Source organism: Physella acuta, unplaced genomic scaffold (assembly GCF_028476545.2).
Source record: "Physella acuta isolate Inbredline_101_S28 unplaced genomic scaffold, ASM2847654v3 ptg000398l, whole genome shotgun sequence".
Taxonomy (NCBI): domain Eukaryota; kingdom Metazoa; phylum Mollusca; class Gastropoda; family Physidae; genus Physella; species Physella acuta.
Genome location: NW_026731917.1, coordinates 114352 through 132895, shown reverse-complemented (window position 1 = coordinate 132895; position 18544 = coordinate 114352). Strand labels below are relative to the sequence as shown.

Sequence of the window (18544 nt, the reverse complement as noted above, 5' to 3'; positions counted from 1 at the left end):
CATACTGGGTAAAATGTGAGTGAATCTCATGGCCAACATACTGGGTAAAATGTGAGTGAATCTCATGGCCAACATACCGGGTAAAATGTGAGTGAATCTCATGGCCAACATACTGGGTAAATGTGAGTGAATCTCATGGCCAACATACTGGGTAAAATGTGAGTGAACCTCATGGCCAACAAACTGGGTAAAATGTGAGTGAATCTCATGGCCAACATACTGGGTAAAATGTGAGTGAATCTCATGGCCAACATACTGGGTAAATGTGAGTGAATCTTATGGCCAACATACCGGGTAAAATGTGAGTGAATCTCATGGACAACATACTGGGTAAAATGTGAGTGAATCTCATGGCCAACATACTGGGTAAAATGTGAGTGAATCTCATGGCCAACATACTGGGTAAAATGTGAGTGAATCTCATGGCCAACATACTGGGTAAAATGTGAGTGAATCTCATGGCCAACATACTGGGTAAAATGTGAGTGAATCTTATGGCCAACTTGGCCAATACTACTTCCATAAATGATACCAAGTGCGGTATCGAGTGGTCAGTTTGGGTGGTTGTGATAGAGTGGTGGGAGGGGGAGGGGGGGGGGGCTCGAGAACAAGTGAAAACTTGAATGTGACTTTATTCTGAAGTCTTGGAACAAAATATCACGTGACTTTAGGAACATCTCTCCTAGTCTGACCCCTGATGTCACGTGCCAACACCTAATGACTTGGTTGACTACCACCTACATCCAAAGTTTTCCTACCCCCTCCCTCCAACCTATCTGCCATAGCTGGGTGGGTATAAAGGTGTGAGGTTGCAATAGCAACGTGATTGATTTTGTGATTTTGATATTTCTGTTTTAGGAATCAAAACGAAGAGTGATTTCTGATGATGAAATTAAAGGTGAGGGTTTTTTTTTATCAGCACTTTCTACTTTCTCGTACACAGATCATAGAGAAACTATTGTAATCGTGCAAAAAATAACGTGAGATTTTGACGGCTTTCGCCTACTTTATTGTATATGGAATATAAAGGATGCATTGTAATCGGGCAAAAATATTAATCCAGATTTGTGAAAAATATTGTCGTTTTATAAACTTCCGGAGCTGGACAAACTGTTTTTTAATGCTGTGTGTGTGTTTGTGCGGTTGTGCGTGTGTACGTTTGTGCGGTTGTGCGTGTTTAAGTGTAAAAATGATAAATTGAGCACTGTTTCAGTTAGGTTGACGAAATGTACTATTTAAGTATTGTACCAAAGTTGTAGTTTTCTTTCAACATTTGGATGATTCCGGTAAAACGAAAAAAGAGCAACAGAAAACAGCGCATAAAGAAGTGCGCGATGGAATTTTTTTTTAAATCGATAATTTATAAACGTTAGCAGAGAATGACTTTGCGTAAATTGTTGAATAATAAAACATTTCTCTAAGAAATATGAGAAAATTAAAGTGTATTGATATACTTTGTATTTGCGCATTTTTTTTGTTTGCGCCATTTATCGGTTGCGCAGTTTTCAGTTTGCGCATTTTTTTTTCTGGGAAGCTCTTTTAAGTTATGTGGACGAATTTTCAAGTAGATCTAGATCTATAATGGTTAGAGTGTATGAGAATGTGTCTGTCAACTTTGAAAAATTTCTGTTAAAGGGATGTGGTACTTTATTTCTGTGGGAACCCTATAACTTTAGTACTATTTCAGTTATGTAGAAGAAATTCCGGAAATGGTAGTAAACTCTTTTTCCGGTTTTAAAATACAGATAACATATATATCAGCTCAATTGTGCACACCTTGTTTAGTTTATTTTGAGCGAAATTATTTTTTCTACGCACTCAATTCTATTCTTTAAAAAAAGTATTTTAAAATCTAAAAAAAAACCCATTTCTATCGCCCTATTGCACTAAAAGTGCCGTCCGCCTTACTGTCATAAGAATATACGACAAAGTTTAGAGCAGACGGCACCCGCTTTTAAAAATAATCCACTCATTTGCACCTTTTCTGTACCCACATTTGCCACATTATAAAAATTCACTTTTGACCTTTTTGTTACCATACTTGCCCTTTAGAAATAAAAGAGGCATTCAACGTGCTAGATGACGATAAAGATGGCCGAATCTCCCTGGACAACATGAAAACTTTGCTCCAGTCACAGTTCATGGTCTTCACAGACGCTCAGGCCACAGCGGCTGTACAACAGCTGGACGAAGATCGTAGGTCACTTGCCTATATCTGTAGGAGCCATTCAATGGTCACTTGCCTATATCTGTAGGAGCCATTCTATGGTCATTTGGTTATCTGCATATCTCTGTAGGAGCCATTCAATGGTCACTTGGTTATCTGCTATATCTGTAGGAGCCATTCAATGGTCACTTGGTTATCTGCATATCTCTGTAGAGCCATTCTATGGTCATTTGGTTATCTGCATATCTCTGTAGGAGCCATTCTATGGTCACTTGGTTATCTGCATATCTCTGTATGAGCCACTCAATGGTTACTTAGTTATCTGCTATATCTGTAGGAGCCATTCAATGGTCACTTGGTTATCTGCATATCTCTGTAGGAGCCATTCAATGGTCACTTGGTTATCTGCTATATCTGTAGGAGCCATTCAATGGTCACTTGGTTATCTGCCTATCTCTGTAGGAGCCATTCAATGGTCACTTGGTTATCTGCATATATCTGTAGGAGCCATTCAATGGTTACTTGGTTATCTGCTATATCTGTAGGAGCCATTCAATGGTCACTTGGTTATCTGCATGTCTCTGTAGGAGCCATTGAATGGTCACTTGGTTATCTGCCTATCTCTGTAGGAGCCATTCAATGGTCACTTGGTTATCTGCATATATCTGTAGGAGCCATTCAATGGTTACTTGGTTATCTGCTATATCTGTAGGAGCCATTCGACGGTTACTTGGTTATCTGCATATCTCTGTAGGAGCCATTGATGTCATCTGGTGTGTGTGTCCTCACATCTCTAGATTATTGATGTCATTTGGTCAGTGTGTCCTCACATCTCTAGATTATTGATGTCATCTGGTCAGTGTGTCCTCACATCTCTAGATTATTGATGTCATTTGGTCAGTGTGTCCTCACATCTCTAGATTATTGATGTCATCTGGTCAGTGTGTCCTCACATCTCTAGATTATTGATGTCATCTGGTCAGTGTGTCCTCACATCTCTAGATTATTGATGTCATTTGGTCAGTGTGTCCTCACATCTCTAGATTATTGATGTCATCTGGTCAGTGTGTCCTCACATCTCTAGATTATTGATGTCATCTGGTCAGTGTGTCCTCACATCTCTAGATTATTGATGTCATCTGGTCAGTGTGTCCTCACATCTCTAGATTATTGATGTCATCTGGTCAGTGTGTCCTCACATCTCTAGATTATTGATGTCATCTGGTGTGTCCTCACATCTCTAGATTATTGATGTCATCTGATGTGTGTGTTCTCACATTTTGACATTGTTCACCAGATAGTGGCTACATTGAGTACTCAGAGTTTGAGAAGTACGTCCTAGAAAACAACTTATCGAAACCAACTGCAGACGAATTTGGTGCTGAAATGTTGGACGCCTTTCAAATGTTTGACACAGACAAAAACGGGTTTATTGACGCTGAGGAATTTAAAACCTTTATGACTAAATTTGGTAAATGATATTTTAAATAAGTAATTTATATTTTATACTTGGTACCTCATTCCTATGCCTTATAAATCCTATCCAGTTGTGTAATATACATTTAATATAATGAAAAAGTTAGCAAAGTAATAATAAATATTTTAGTTTACTTCCAGAGATGTATTATATTTTTTAAGTGATTTTAAGATGTTAAGCTCTAACGAGTTAATTCTCTTAACTCAGGAGATAAGATGTCAGATGAGGAGGTCAAAGAAATCATGCAAGAAGCAGACACAGATGGCGATGGGAAAATTGATTACCAAGGTAAGTTTTATGAATGGACTTTGATCATTCTAAGTTCACATTTCTCAAGAAACCTACCAGACCAGGACACTGATGCTCAAACATGTTTAAACGTTACAAATTAAGGACCCTATTTTAAGATCCGTAAAATTGTGTGCTACAAAATCTGACCACACAGTCTTTAGTAATGTGATTCAATAATCACAGATAATTTTTTAACTATTTCTCTAGTATAACTATGGAAAAGACCTTTTAAAATAACAATCCCCTTTCATTGATCAATATAAGGCACTTACATTTTAATTTTAAAAGTTTTTTGGATACCATGGCATGTAATTAAAAAGACAATTCAACTTCCCCTTTATCTTAACCAAACCGAAATGTATACCATGAATGGAATATACTATGCTGAACAAATTAATCAGTGAAAAAAATATTTTTTCAATACAGCTAATATTTTTAAAAATTTTAATTTGTCTTTAATTTTGTTATAAAATTTTAAAACGGTTATTGCTTGATCTAAGTGACATCTAATAATAGATGACCTTCTGGGTCATGTATTATGGTGTGACAGTCTGGCAATTAAAATATTAACTAATCATGGTGCAAGTGTGGCAATTAAAATATTAACTAATTATGGTACAAGTGTGGCAATTAAAATTTTATTTTGCAAATCATGTAGTGGCAGTATCTTAGCAACACTGGATGACATTCTAATATAAACAATGCTCTTTTTATTTCCAGAGTTTTGTGTGCACATGTCAAAGAGCTTTTAGCCGATGAGATGGAACTTTTTACCAGATTGTACACTAATAAAACACATCAAAGCAAAATTTAGTTTCATTTCACATTTTCAATTTTGTAAAACAATATTACTTGGTTGTCCAAAAATTTCTTGAATATGTATTCCTTAAGATGTCTGGTGAAAAATAACCAGTTAGTAGAAGTTTAGTCATTTTTAAAAATATTAATCTTACAAAAGGGTTTTGTTACATTAGACATGCTGTCTATTAAGCCTCATTTCAATTTTATGAGGTATTATTTATAAAGAAAAATAGAGACATAAAATAAAATGTCTGGAAATTATCACTGTTATCATGTACAAGATGAAACACCATTGAGAGTGTATCAATGAAAAAAAACCAACAAATTTATTAATGATTTTAAAGAGATATTTTAATCCATACAAATCGAAAATAGTTCTTGTTTTTAAAAAGGGAGCAAAAATGAGCCAAAGAAATGTTCCCTGCTACTTATTATGATAAAGAACAGATGATTCATACCAGAACATGTCATCTCTAGATATTGACAGTAAAGCTCTTCAGTAATGACTGACGTGACATGCCTGTATCAATGGTATACAATTACACTTACAGGCCTGTATCAACAATATACAATTACAGGCCTACATCTATATTATCATATAATTACAGATGTACAAAAACCATGTAATTAAAAGTCTACACCAATGTTATCATACAATAACAGGCATAAACTACAACCAACCATCAACAAACATGTTAAAATATGCAAACTCTAGCCACTAGAGGTTTTCAATCTCTAAAATAAACTAGAGGTTACTACACTGATTCCCCATTTCAAAACATTTCTATTCAACAAATATTTCTGGAACATAAAATCTGTTGTGCTTAAATTTGACCTCACTGTGGTTTACTGCATATACAATGAGCCTAGAAAAAAATGTAGCATTGCTAAATGTCAACTATTTTGTCAGTGTTGGCTAGCTCAATTGCTGGAAAGTAACATAGAAATAACATTTGAAGCCATTTATTATCTCATAACACTGTTGGTTTGGATTTGGATTAAAAATAGGTCGTTTCACAGAAATCTTTTTTCACCCAAACAAAAACTTTTAAGTTGAGGTAACTCTGTTTTCATCAAATCACTAAATGAAATTAGCCAGGGACATTTAGCTAGCACCACTATTTAATCACTTCCTTAAGGAATTTCTTCTTTACTTTCTCTTTCTTGTGTGGCCATCCACCTGGAAACAAGAACTTCCTGAAAAACATTGAGAAGACAATTCACTTACACAAGATAAAAACTAAGGCCAAATTAACAAACTATATACTAATTTTTTTTTTAACTTTTTTCAACACAGCTGGTGTCTGAAATGTAAACACTTCTAAAACCTTTACCTTAACTTTAAATTTGGAGATACAAGTAGGGCTAAGAAGTTCTTCTTTGTTGAGGTACGCAGGCCACACAACATAGCACAGCAACAATTCCTGCAGAAAAAACAAGAAACTATCAGAACAAAGTTCAGATTGAAAGCTCAATCAGGTTTCAGAAAGTTAAAGATTCTAGCTAATCAGTGTAGACATTTTAAAAATTCGTTAGTGAATGAGGTTTCTGAGTATAAATAACTGGTCAGCAACACAAATATACTACTGGTCATACTATACTTCATACATATGGTAGTCCAAGTATTTTAGTAGCTGTATAATTAATAGACTGACTTACACAGTAACTTATTACAACAGAGAAACAGCTGTCACTACATATCTCAATGAAAACACTGTAACTTATTACTACAGAGAAACAGCTGTTACTACATATCTCAATGAAAACACTAACTTATTACAACAGAGAAACAGCTGTTACTACATATCTCAATGAAAACACTAACTTATTACAACAGAGAAACAGCTGTTACTACATATCTCAATGAAAACACAGTAACTTATTACAACAGAGAAACAGCTGTCACTACATATCTCAATGAAAACACTGTAACTTATTACTACAGAGAAACAGCTGTCACCACATATCTCAATGAAAACACTAACTTGTTACAACAGAGAAACAGCTGTAACTACATATCTCAATGAAAACACTGTAACTTATCAAAACAGAGAAACAGCTGTCACTACATATCTCAAAGACAGAACCAACCTTTGCCACATGTTCCGTTATCCTGTTTTGTGCCGCTAAAGAGATCCAGCTGGGTTGTCTTTGGTCAAAGTTGCAGCCATCCCCCCTGTCACATGGCAACAATGTATTGTCTGTAACTGCGATTATATTCACAGCATAACTGCCATGGAAATAAGGAGGTCCTTCTTTGTAAAGAACTGTCAAGTACAGAAGCAAGTCAGGAAAACTCATGTTTGAAACCAAAATTTAGAAAAACATTTTCAATATAACAAAAAATATCTGCCTGTTACATTATAGAAAGTATATTACATCAACATATGTTATTACTATAATCAGATTGTGACCCCATTCTATATAAATACTGGCTCACAATACAGCTAAAGGATTTGCAATTGAAAAACTAAAACATTTTTACCCTAGACAATGAAAACCTGAGATAAAAAAATATGTTTAAATTACAATGCATTGGTTCAGTGATTGCTTTTGGTGTAGAGTTACTTTATCCTGAATATATTTTCAGCTTAACACTGTATAACGTATACACATACCTAGATCACATCCAAACTTCAGCCCTGACTTAGGTACCCAGCCCTTGCTCCGAAAGTAATGATAAGCAACATAATTTGGTACAAAGTTCTCTTTCAGGACTTGAAATTGCTGCCACATCTGAGTTAGACTTAATACTTTCTGTAACAAGTTCATCATATTTAATCAATTGAATGCATCACTTTTATTATAATTAAAAAATGTTTAAAGATAAATTAGTAGGAAATTAATTTGGAATTGGACAAGGTAGTTGTAAGACATACCTGTAGAGAATCAAATGTGACTTCAAACAAGTTGAGAAACATGTGAAATATTTGACATTTTTTAAGTGCATTCCTAGATCAAAACAGTTAATTTTGATTTTAAATGAGCCAATAAATATTTTACCTGTTCTGGGTCAATGACTCTTAAACACCCTAGACCATAAGACAAGAAATAAGCCTGAAATATACAAGAGGGGACTTTTATACAAACAATCAATATTAAGCCAGTGAGTTTTAAGTACTGTAAATGTTTATCATTTTATTATTTCAAATTTTTCTCTCAATACTTATTTTATTTGACAGTTAAACCAAATAGAATACAATTATTTACTATTTTAACTTTTTGCTTAATTCATTCTTCTGTATTACATAGCCAACACCAGACCTTAATACTGTTCTAACATCATATTTGTATTTTCCTACCATATTTAGACAATATACTATAAAGCAAATTAAATTAGTGTTATCTTGTCAAACAAAATATTAAGACAAGTAAAACTAGCTAAGCCAGTTACTGTGATAAGTAAGTGTAGTAAGGTAATTGAGCTGCAAGACTTGTGATAGCCAGGACATTAAGACATCTATATAGTAAAAACTATTTGCCTGCACATTTTTTCTTCAGTTAATTTCAAACTAAATCAAGTTTATGATCAGCCAGCCTTAGTCAATGACAGTATTTCTAACTTTAAAAAATATTAAATTAACTAGGCTAATATTTTTAATGTTAAACTAAATTTTCTTTAGTTAACTGGATAAGAAAATGGATGTAGATGTATTACTAATACTAATGTATTTATACTTTATACATAACACTACTTTAAAAAATGTATTTATACTTTATACATAACAATACTTATATTTTTAAGTAGCTATGTCTTTTTGCCCACAGATGTGATTGAAACACAAGATTCCATTTCTTTAAATAGCTCCTATTTGTATGTTATAAAACAAATAATTTCTTACCTCTTCCAGCATTAGATGAATGACTTCTTCAGTAGGATAAGGATCTTTTTTTAAACATGGCCGCCATTTTGTTTTTTTCAATGATTTACTTAAGTTTTCACTGAATTCATCCAAACTGTCATCTGATGTATTGTCATGTACAAATGTGTCACAGTCTTCATCATCAGATCTACTAAATGGATGGACCTGCTTCTCACCAGAATAGGTATATGACTTGGATGACTGAACCCTATCACAGTCATCTTCAGAGCTACTCTCTATACAGATCTGGTTATCTTCACTGCTGCCAGCTACCACAGTCTCAGAGCTGACTCCCTTCTCTACACTGGCTGTTAGCTGCTCATGTTTCCCTCTTTCACTTAATGGACTAGAGACAATCATTGCTGATTCTCTTAATTGGTTATCATCAGCTGTGTTAACCAAACTATCTTCACCTTTTTTTTTAATTTCAGCATCCATCAAACTATCTTTGTTTTTATCAACATCAGCATCCATCAAACTATCTTCATTACTTGCATCCACTTGAGCATCCATCAAATTATCTTCATTACTGGCATCAACCTGAGCATCCATCAAATTATCTTCATTACTTGAGTCCACCTGAGCATCCATCAAATTATCCACACTACTTTTGCTAACATTAGCATGTGGTGCAATTACTTCTCCAACATTAGTTTTGCTTAAACTCACTTCCTTGTTTGTTGTCATGTCAATATCACTAGGACTGGGATGTCCTGACTTGTCAATATCAGTAGGGCTGTCAACAGTATCTTTACATTCAATGTTTACAATTGACAAATCAGTTTTAGCTTTTTTTCTGTCAAGTCCTTGATTAATGTCTAAACTCTTTTTGCGCTTGGATGTTCCACTTTTGTCATTAGCTTGCACCCCATCTTGGTTGTTCTCAACATTTCCAGACTTAATTTCACATTTGTTTTGGTTTCCCAATATATTTGGATCCTCTCTGATTCTTGTCTCTTGGTCTTGTAACTGACCAGTTAAATACTGATAACGGATGTCAAGTATATTTAAATTGAAGGAACTTAAAGTGTTTACAGCTTCAGCAATGTTTTCTTTGGTAATATGAGATGAGCTCTCCTTTTTCAACAATAAGAGACACAATAATTCATGTTCAGTTTGTGGTGATAGATGAACAAAAAGCTTTGACAATATTTTGTTCAATTTAAGACTTAGACTACTTAGATTTTTGTGATGTGATGACTCTATGCTGGAAGTAAACACTAATTGAAGAGACTTGACCATTTCTGCAATTGAATCTGAGTTGCCTGAAGAATGTGGATTTATCTCTGAACTACAGCCATCTGATTTTCTATCCTTTTCAGTTTTGATACTAGCTTCATCACCCAAAAAAATATGTTTTTTATAAATGTTCAGATACTCTGATAAATAAGAGAGGTCTACTGTGGGGGAGTTTTTGAATGCAGATGCTGTGGAACTGACTGAAATTTCTTTATGCCTGGTACTACTGGCTGCCTGCTGATGCGCTGAAGACTTGTTATGTGGGATCACTTGAGGTTGCTTAACATTTGACAAAATGTGTCTGAAAGTTTGAGACATTTTTGATCTGACATTGCTGTATGCTTCACCCAGCTTCGGCAGCGCAGAAAGTCTTTGTTTCATGACTGCACCTTTGGATTTTGAGTTAGGTATCAGGGAAGTAATCGGTGGATACAAGCGCTCATAGACAACCTGAGATGGCTCTAGCTTGCTACAAGTTCCAGACTGACTTTTATCAAATGCCACACACATTGAGGTGGGCAAGTGAGTTTGGTCACCAGTAAAATTAAAATGAAGAACTTGTTTCCAGGAATGAAAGCCAACTTTAGCAGAAACATATGTTGGTTCTTTATAATTATTGCTCATAAAAATAACTGATTTAGTTACAACAGGATTTTTTTTCTTTAACTTGTTCGAATTAAGTAAAAGTTGCTTACATTTTTCACCATCTATAGACTTTGATTCAATGCATATTACATCATCACTGCAATTAGAGCTCTCATGAGCTGTACAACTGTTTTCATCTTCTTCTAAAACAGTTATGTTTTGTGCTTTGTTTTGACTAGAAGGTTCAGCTGTTTTAATCTTACTTGTTTCCAGGTCTAAGAAAATTGTTCTTGGCTTGTCAGACTCTATCTCCTCTGTATTTTTCTCAGTATCAGCCTGAGCAGAAAAATAATTAGTAATCATATCTTTATCTAAAGACAAGCTGACAGTGTTGCCAGAGGGATTTCCTTTCTCATCTGTCTCTGTTAAACTCTTGCTACCAAATTGTGACTCCTTCAGTTTTTCACCATCTGAATCTGAACCCTGTCTATCTATGCTAGTCACCTCTTTCAGTTTTTCACCATCTGAACCCTGTCTATCTAAGCTAGTCTCCTCTTTCAGTTTTTCACCATCTGAATCTGAACCCTGTCTATCTATGCTAGTCACCTCCTTCAGTTTTTCACCATCTGAATCTGAACCTTGTCTGTCTATGCTAGTGTCCTCTTTCAGTTTTTCACCATCTGAAACCTGTCTATCTAAGCTAGTCACCTCCTTCAGTTTTTCACCATCTGAATCCAGTCTATCTAAGCTAGTCTCCTCTTTCAGTTTTTCACCATCTGAACCCTGTCTATCTATGCTAGTCACCTCCTTCAGTTTTTCACCATCTGAATCTGAACCCTGTCTATCTAAGCTAGTCTCCTCCTTCAGTTTTTCACCATCTGAAACCTGTCTATCTAAGCTAGTCACCTCTTTCAGTTTTTCACCATCTGAACCCTGCCTATCTAAGCTAGTCTCCTCCTTCAGTTTTTCACCATCTGAATCCTGTCTATCTAATAAGCTAGTCACCTCTTTCAGTTTTTCACCATCTGAACCCTGCCTATCTAAGCTAGTCTCCTCTTTCAGTTTTTCATTATCTGAATCTGAAACCTGTCTATCTAAGCTAGTCTCCTCTTTCAGTTTTTCACCATCTGAATCCTTTTGTTTTTTTTCAGCCAGCTCTACATCAAGAGACCCAGAACTCTGTATGTCTGTATGCTCTGAAAGTGTATCTACCTTAACTGTGCTTTCTTCTTTTGACAAGTTCTCATCACTACTAGTTACGTTAGTGTTCAATGGTGGTTTGTTATCATTCTTTGACCCCCAAAATGTTTCATCTCCCTCATCATAATCATTCCAACCTTTTTCCTCATTCTTACTTTTTTCAACATTCTCTTCTGTATTAACATTTTGTGAGTCTTTCATTTCATCATCATCTTCCTCATCACTATCAAGAATCACCACTGTTTCATTTAACTTCTCCTTTTTTTCCTTCTTACCAATAGGTGACTCAATTTCTTCTTCTTCTTCTAAATTTATTATTTCCCCCTTATGGAAAAACTGGCCAGGATATTTCACTGCATACATTTTTTCAAGTAAATTAATTTCTTTTTCCCTAAATTGAGTAAACTTAGACTTTAACTGATTCATATCAGATGACACTCGAACAAAAGTGGTGATTTGCTCCTTAGACAGCACTGAAACTTGGCCAAGAATTGCTAACAAATATGATTTTGTCAAAGCTGATAATTTAGGAACAACTGATTGAGGAATGTTTGATTCTGATGAATTTAACAGACAAAAAGCTTCCTCTTTAGCAGCATCCTGGTAATTAACAATATTATCATCACTATTATCTTCATCAATACTTGAATCAGAATGAAACTGTTGTCGTTCTTCATGTACCAAAATATCATTGTACTCTTTCGTTCTGCCAGAGGCTAAAGCTTTGTATTTTTTGTGAACCAAGTACCTGAGGATCAAGTAAAAAATGGTATGAAATAAAACAAACCAACAGGCATCAACATTATTGATGGAACTTTTAGAAATTACTTACGTCCTTTTGTTCATAACCATAGGTCGTATACAGGACACTTTGAAGTCTTTGGTCATAGGTAACTGGACATCTACTTTTTGCTTCCGGTCACAGAAGTTGGCTAAACTACGAGACAAGGTCCCTTTACCAAAAAAGCCCTGCAATAATTATTAACATATAAATCTATTCATTTCCATTGTCTAAATGAGCACATTATTGTAGGATACGACATACATCTAAACAAATTTCTCCTAGACAAGTATTGCTACCACATACATCTAAACAAAATTTCTCCTAGACAAGTATTGCTACCAATCTATATATATAATTCTCTTCTTGGAGACCCTAGAAAACAAGCTGTAAGCGCGCCTTGCAGTCCCCGCTCTTCTTCACTAGGCATAAATCAACCTCCCCAACCCCCACATGGTCTGGTGAGCTGTGGTTCACGCTAAATGTTTACAGTCGTAGACCCGGGTTTAGTGACGGCTATTAGGGGCAGATAATTTAGTTTGAAACGATTTAAAACTTAGGGGAGGTAACTAAAAGGAGGCTGCTTTCACGGGGGGGGGGGGGGGTGTAGGGTAGGGGTTGGGGAAAGAAGGGTAGGGGTAGTATTGTCCTTAACGACCTACTGATAGTGTTTTAAAGCAAATATTTTCAGTGGCAGCATTGGTACTGTCAAATTCACAAATTATGAATTACTGAAAAGTAGAAAATAAAATAACTAAATAGCGGCGTATGATATGCCGCAGGTCGGCTCGTTACATCTAAACAAATTACTCCTGGACAAGTATTGCTATCATATACATATAAAAAAGAAATCATTAATTTTTTTTTTAAATGGTTTTGTATTAATCTTTAAAATCACTGTCTTGGCATCAACACCACTTTAATTTTCTTATTCTTCATGTTATAAATTTGCTCTCATAATTTCTATGCTGCTATCAATATATTCTAAAAAAATATATGATGATTATTTAGAAATGGATTACCTTCTTGTAAATAAAATCCATGTCACCTGAATGTGTAATGACAACTGAGGAGCCATCAATATAGCCTGTATAATAATACCACTGCCTGCAATCTTTGTCAGCCGTACTAGAACACAATGGTATGGGAAAAGGGCTATCTTTTGGTAAATGCCCCCTCTTTTTTCTTCTGAATTTGTCTAACTTTTTAGACATTGTGAAAAATCTGGTGGAAAAAAAGTCTATAAGAAAAAGATTTTTTTAAAACAAAAAGCTCATCAAACCAATAAAAATCAACAAGACTATTTTATGTCAAATTTGAAGGATGCACAATATCAATGCTGAGAAAATCAGTATGTAAGATTCATTGAACTTTAAATATGGTGCTGCAAAATAAGAGACCAAACCGTGATATATGACCGGGAAAAACATTTTACAATAACAATGGCATTTGCAGCTTATTTATCTCATAATATTGTCTAGTTATTTCGCATTTTTACCAAGACACAAAAAGAATATCCCTAAATAATAAATAATATTAAATTATTAAAGTACTAGATCTCGATCTCTCTTTAGTGTATTAGGCCTATTAATAATAATATATCAGCTAGATTGCAATGAATCTATTTTTATTCTATATTCAAGTATATTCTAGATCTAGATTCTAGTAAGTCTAGTCTAGATCTAGTTCAAAATCGAAAAGAAGAACTAGATTACTAGATCTAGATCTGGAAAAAAAATAAGAGTAAGACTAGATCACTAGACTTAAGAGATGTAGATCTAGAATTAGAAAATGCACTGTTATGTAGCTGTAGACTAGATTTTTATATTAAAAATTATTTATATTAGATATTATCATACTAGGTTATGCCATTAGGGCCTAGCCAGGCATTAGTCATTAGCCTATTCCATTAATAGGAAATATATCATTTTAGGTACGTAACAACGGCTGAGGCTAGTAATGTGACAAAAAGGTGACTCATTAAACTTTAGTGATTATTTCACTTTTTTAGCAGAATTTATGTTTTGTAAGTTACTAAAATGTTTTAAGTTTCATTCATGTACCATGTACCTGTTTTTACACAATTGCATTAAACTTTTCGCTAATCACAACTGTGACGTCACATGGAACATATAAGAAATTTTCAAAACGAAACGAATAATGTAAAATTATAAAGCAGGAAAAGCCCACACAATAAAATGACGTCAATGATTCTAGAGTAAACATAGAATTAAAAATCCAAATTCGAAAAAATACACAATAATAAATGACGTCATCTGTACTTAATAATACAGTATACAGACACTACCGCGGAATTTATTTGTCTAATATTAAGAGTGGTCTAAATGTAGAGTTTCTTTCAGGCATCTCTTTGGTTATGAAAATATCGCTAGTCAGACTAGTCTATAATTTTTTACTGAGAAGTTTTAATACAATTGCTTAAAACAATGATTCTTTGAAACAATTTTGTAACTTGCAAAACAAAAATCCTCCTAAACATGTGAAAAAGTTATACAAATTTAATGCGGCACCTTTTTTTCACATTACTAGTCTCGGCCGATTTTGCATAACCTAAAACAGTAGATTACCAATTTACTTTATCAGCAATCTTATTTAAGTTTTTTTTTGGTAAAATTATAGTTAGAGATTCAGGGGAAACCACTAACTTACAGATGGCCGCTGTATAGCAAATCTTGCTCGCAAACACTTCTGTTTAAAGTTAATTTCTGGCCTATTTTATTATTTTGATATATTGGGAGAATTTTTGTACTGGTGTCAGATAATGGAATCTTCTTTAAAAAAAGGGGTGTTAGGCTACTGGTAATTAACCAAATACTAAATACACACATGGCTGGCTAATGTCAATGCTAGCTAACCCAAATTCTGGTCCTACGATACGCATAACCTTAATTTCTAACCATAAAATTAGCACATACACTTAAAATAATTAGAAATACAAAATAATTAGCGAAACAGTAGGGCCTATTTAAAATGCAACTAAAATTAATAGGTACATGCTTATTTTTAAACATGTATTTTAAAAAATATGGCGGCAAATAGATCTAAAGGTTGTATGATGGTATAGGCCGGCCTACAGTATTTTCTGGGGTTTCCAGAACAGCTGGACAGAATACTGAATACGCCAAGGTTTAACTGTTTTTTACTGCTGTTCAAATTCCGGAATAATAACCGACGCTATATCGTGATTTTACCTATTCTAGGACATAGTAATAATACTAAATATAGTAAATAATAGGTAGCCTATAATAAAGTATAAATAAGTAGGCTATTATTAAGTATAGTAGTTTAGTACTCTAGGAGTCTAGATCTATAGTTAATATTAGTAGGAATAGGATAATAGTAGGCCAACTCAAGCAAGACCTAACTTTAAACTTAAGTAGTAAGTTTACACTACAGTGACTACAGTTAACAATGTACTTAGATTTAGTGATTTAGATCTAGATTCTAGACTAAATCTAGACTAGAATCTAGATCTAGTACTTTGTGACTTTAGTTTAGTTTAGTCAGGACTAAAAAAAAATAAAATAAAAGGGCCTATTTTAAATTTAAAATTAATTTACATTCTAGTCCTGCGATTATGTTATCTTGGACAAGGTTTTAAATATAGATTTCTATCCGTCAGCTCTTTTAGTTAGTGACTTTAAGTGCTCATTCTATAAAAGATCTAATCTAGATCTAGCTAGACTAGTAGTAGACATCTAATCTAGATCTGGATTTAAATCTATTGATATTAACCTCCCCTGTTGGGGCAAACAAATCATTGAGTTGCCAGATGTACGTATGGTTTTGTAAACATAAATTAATGACCTGAGTTTCTTAGCTAAAAATAAAATACGTATCTCTTTGAATAAAGTGTTATTAGATCTAGATCTAAATGTTATATTATGTTATTATAATATATTATTATTATCACTAATGTTTTTAAATAGTTTTATGTAGGCCTAAGTATAAGCATACAGAAACACTAATCTAACAGAAGTCGTAAGGTGTGGTAAAAAATATATCATTATAGATTATAGGCCTATAAGACAATGTGTAACATATATATATATATATATATATATATATATATATATATATATATATATATATATATATGTATGTATATTATTTATATCACATACATCATTATACATACATGTGCCTATATTATATGTATAATATGTAAGATCGTAAAATGATGGTTTATGACAATGACATTAAAAAAATTGAGACTGAAAGCGACACGATCGCACCAGCGTGATTCGGCTGTCATTATGGAGGGTCTATGGGGGGTGGGGTGGAATTTGGGGGGGGGGGGGATTTCAAAGTAATGTGTATATATCCTAAAACTAGACTGGCACTATTTAATAATTTTAGAATGAAGCGTAATCTTGTCAGATAAATAAGCGGATCTTTTTTGTGTGACTGTTTCGACAGGGTCGTTTTAATGTGGGGGGGGGGGGGGGGGGGGGGATTTGTCGGCGTAGTTTTGTCACAGGCCGTTTTGAAGTCGAGGGGAAAACATTGTAATTAATTCCTCCTTTTGTTCTGAACACCGCCGTAGGATAAACACATAGATCTAGATTTAAGAGACAGACACGTGTCTGAGTGTAATGAAATTGCCGATTTACATTTTTAGAATACAGAATCTAGATTCAGATCTAGCAAGACCTGTATCAAATGCAGTGGCGTAGCGAGTTCGGGTGTCACCCGGTGCGGCACTTAATGGTGTCACCCCCCCCCCCCCCCCCAGAGGCGTTGCGACCCTTCCCGGGGACAAACTTTCAAGTTTTTGATTTGCACCCCCCCCTCAAGTTTTTGATTTGCACCCCCCCCCTCAAACTTCCGATTTGCACCCCCCTCAAGTTTTTCTCTATATATTTTGCTATTTTTTGCCTTGGTGTCACCCCCCTAAGTGGTGTCACCCGGTGCGGTCCGCCACTGTGTCAAGACATGAAGAAAATGAAAAATGACATTAAATTTGACTTAATTGGATGCATAATTAGTTTTTTTATGAATTAATGACAATTTTCTGAATTACAACTATGCGCACTATAATATTATACTCGCGTTGTCGTGCTCATAGATGCGCAATATTAGTCATGCAATTGTATTTTTTAAAAATTAAAACTGTCTCGAATATTCTTATATAACACTACGGGGGAAGGCAACTCGGGATATAGTCAATATTTTTAATCCATTTTTAATTACTTAAACTTTTTAAAATAGAATAGAAACTCGTAGAAAAAAGAATTGTACACCAAATGAACGCCAAATACAATGTGTATAATAGTACGGAATATTATTAGTACTTTATAAATTCACATGCGTTTTTTGAGAAATCGGAAATAGCGTAAATTACTACTTCCGGTCGACGGAAGTTACTCAAAACTTGATAGAAGGCAGAGAATTAGATCTTTTACTTAAATGTGAAATTTCATTTATCTATCTCAAATAGTACTCAAGTTATAGGCTTTTGAAAAATTGAAAGTAGAAAAAGCTCCACTTCCGGTTATCGGAAATCGCTCAAAAGTTGATACGAATGCTACGATTTTGATGATATAATACTTATATATGAAATTTCATCAACCTAGCTGTAACGGTACTCAAGTTATTGTGTTCACAGATACACACACACACACAGACAAACGGACAAGGTTGCAAAACTATGTTTTTCCGACTCAGGGAGGTGTAAAACATTGAGATTTGCAAAAATCTCGATTACATCCAATCTATAGTGAAGTCCGAAAAAACCCAAACAGGATTTCATAACCAACATATAATTTCAACTACGCCGTACATGATTTTAAAAATATTTAATGGCCCTTCGGCTTCGAACAGAGTTTCTTCCAGGCATCTCGACGCCCACCCCCCCCCCCCCCCCGAAAAAATCTACCGCCCCCCCCCCCCCGAACGAAATGAAATTTATATAATTTATATAGAAAATATATACTTTTAACAGTGTCCGCCCCCCCCCCCCCCCGAAAATTTCAAGTGCCCCCCCCCCCCCCACGGAGAAAAAAGTCTGGAAGAAACACTGGCTTTCGAATACCTTTGAGACTTTTCTCGCTCGGGTCCATTAGTAAAGAAAAGCAGTAGATTCTAGATCTAGGCCTAAGTCATAGCGGTGGTTTGAA

The 18544-nt window shown here is 34.6% G+C and overlaps 2 protein-coding genes across 7 annotated transcripts in view; one reads left to right on the top strand and one right to left on the bottom strand.

Annotated features, from left to right (window-relative positions):
- The window catches only part of LOC131942294 (calmodulin-like protein 3), a 30017-nt gene extending 25273 nt beyond the window's left edge, over positions 1-4744 (top strand). For all 3 annotated transcript variants that reach the window (XM_059302088.1, XM_059302086.1, XM_059302087.1), the window contains 5 exons: positions 859-898; positions 2053-2196; positions 3465-3638; positions 3852-3932; positions 4656-4744. In XM_059302088.1, coding sequence (XP_059158071.1) covers positions 859-898; positions 2053-2196; positions 3465-3638; positions 3852-3932; positions 4656-4687 — 471 coding nt within the window. In that variant the 3' untranslated portion in view covers positions 4688-4744. The remainder of the gene's footprint in view (positions 1-858; positions 899-2052; positions 2197-3464; positions 3639-3851; positions 3933-4655) is intronic.
- Positions 4745-4808: 64 nt separating this feature from the next.
- Positions 4809-16104, bottom strand: LOC131942292 (ankyrin repeat domain-containing protein 36A). 4 transcript variants are annotated; one of them, XM_059302080.1, is made up of 10 exons: positions 15986-16104; positions 13427-13628; positions 12456-12592; positions 11510-12371; positions 8579-11455; positions 7740-7793; positions 7355-7493; positions 6828-7003; positions 6071-6160; positions 4809-5933 (listed from the first exon to the last, which is right to left on the bottom strand). In XM_059302080.1, the coding sequence occupies exons 2-10, from the start codon at positions 13616-13618 to the stop codon at positions 5871-5873; spliced, it is 4590 nt and encodes a 1529-aa protein (XP_059158063.1). In that variant the 5' UTR covers positions 13619-13628; positions 15986-16104; the 3' UTR covers positions 4809-5870. The 4 variants fall into 4 exon arrangements, with proteins under 4 accessions (XP_059158063.1, XP_059158064.1, XP_059158065.1 ...); XM_059302081.1 differs by having other exon boundaries at positions 8579-11308; XM_059302082.1 differs by having other exon boundaries at positions 8579-11206.
- Between the last annotated feature and the right edge of the window lie 2440 nt (positions 16105-18544).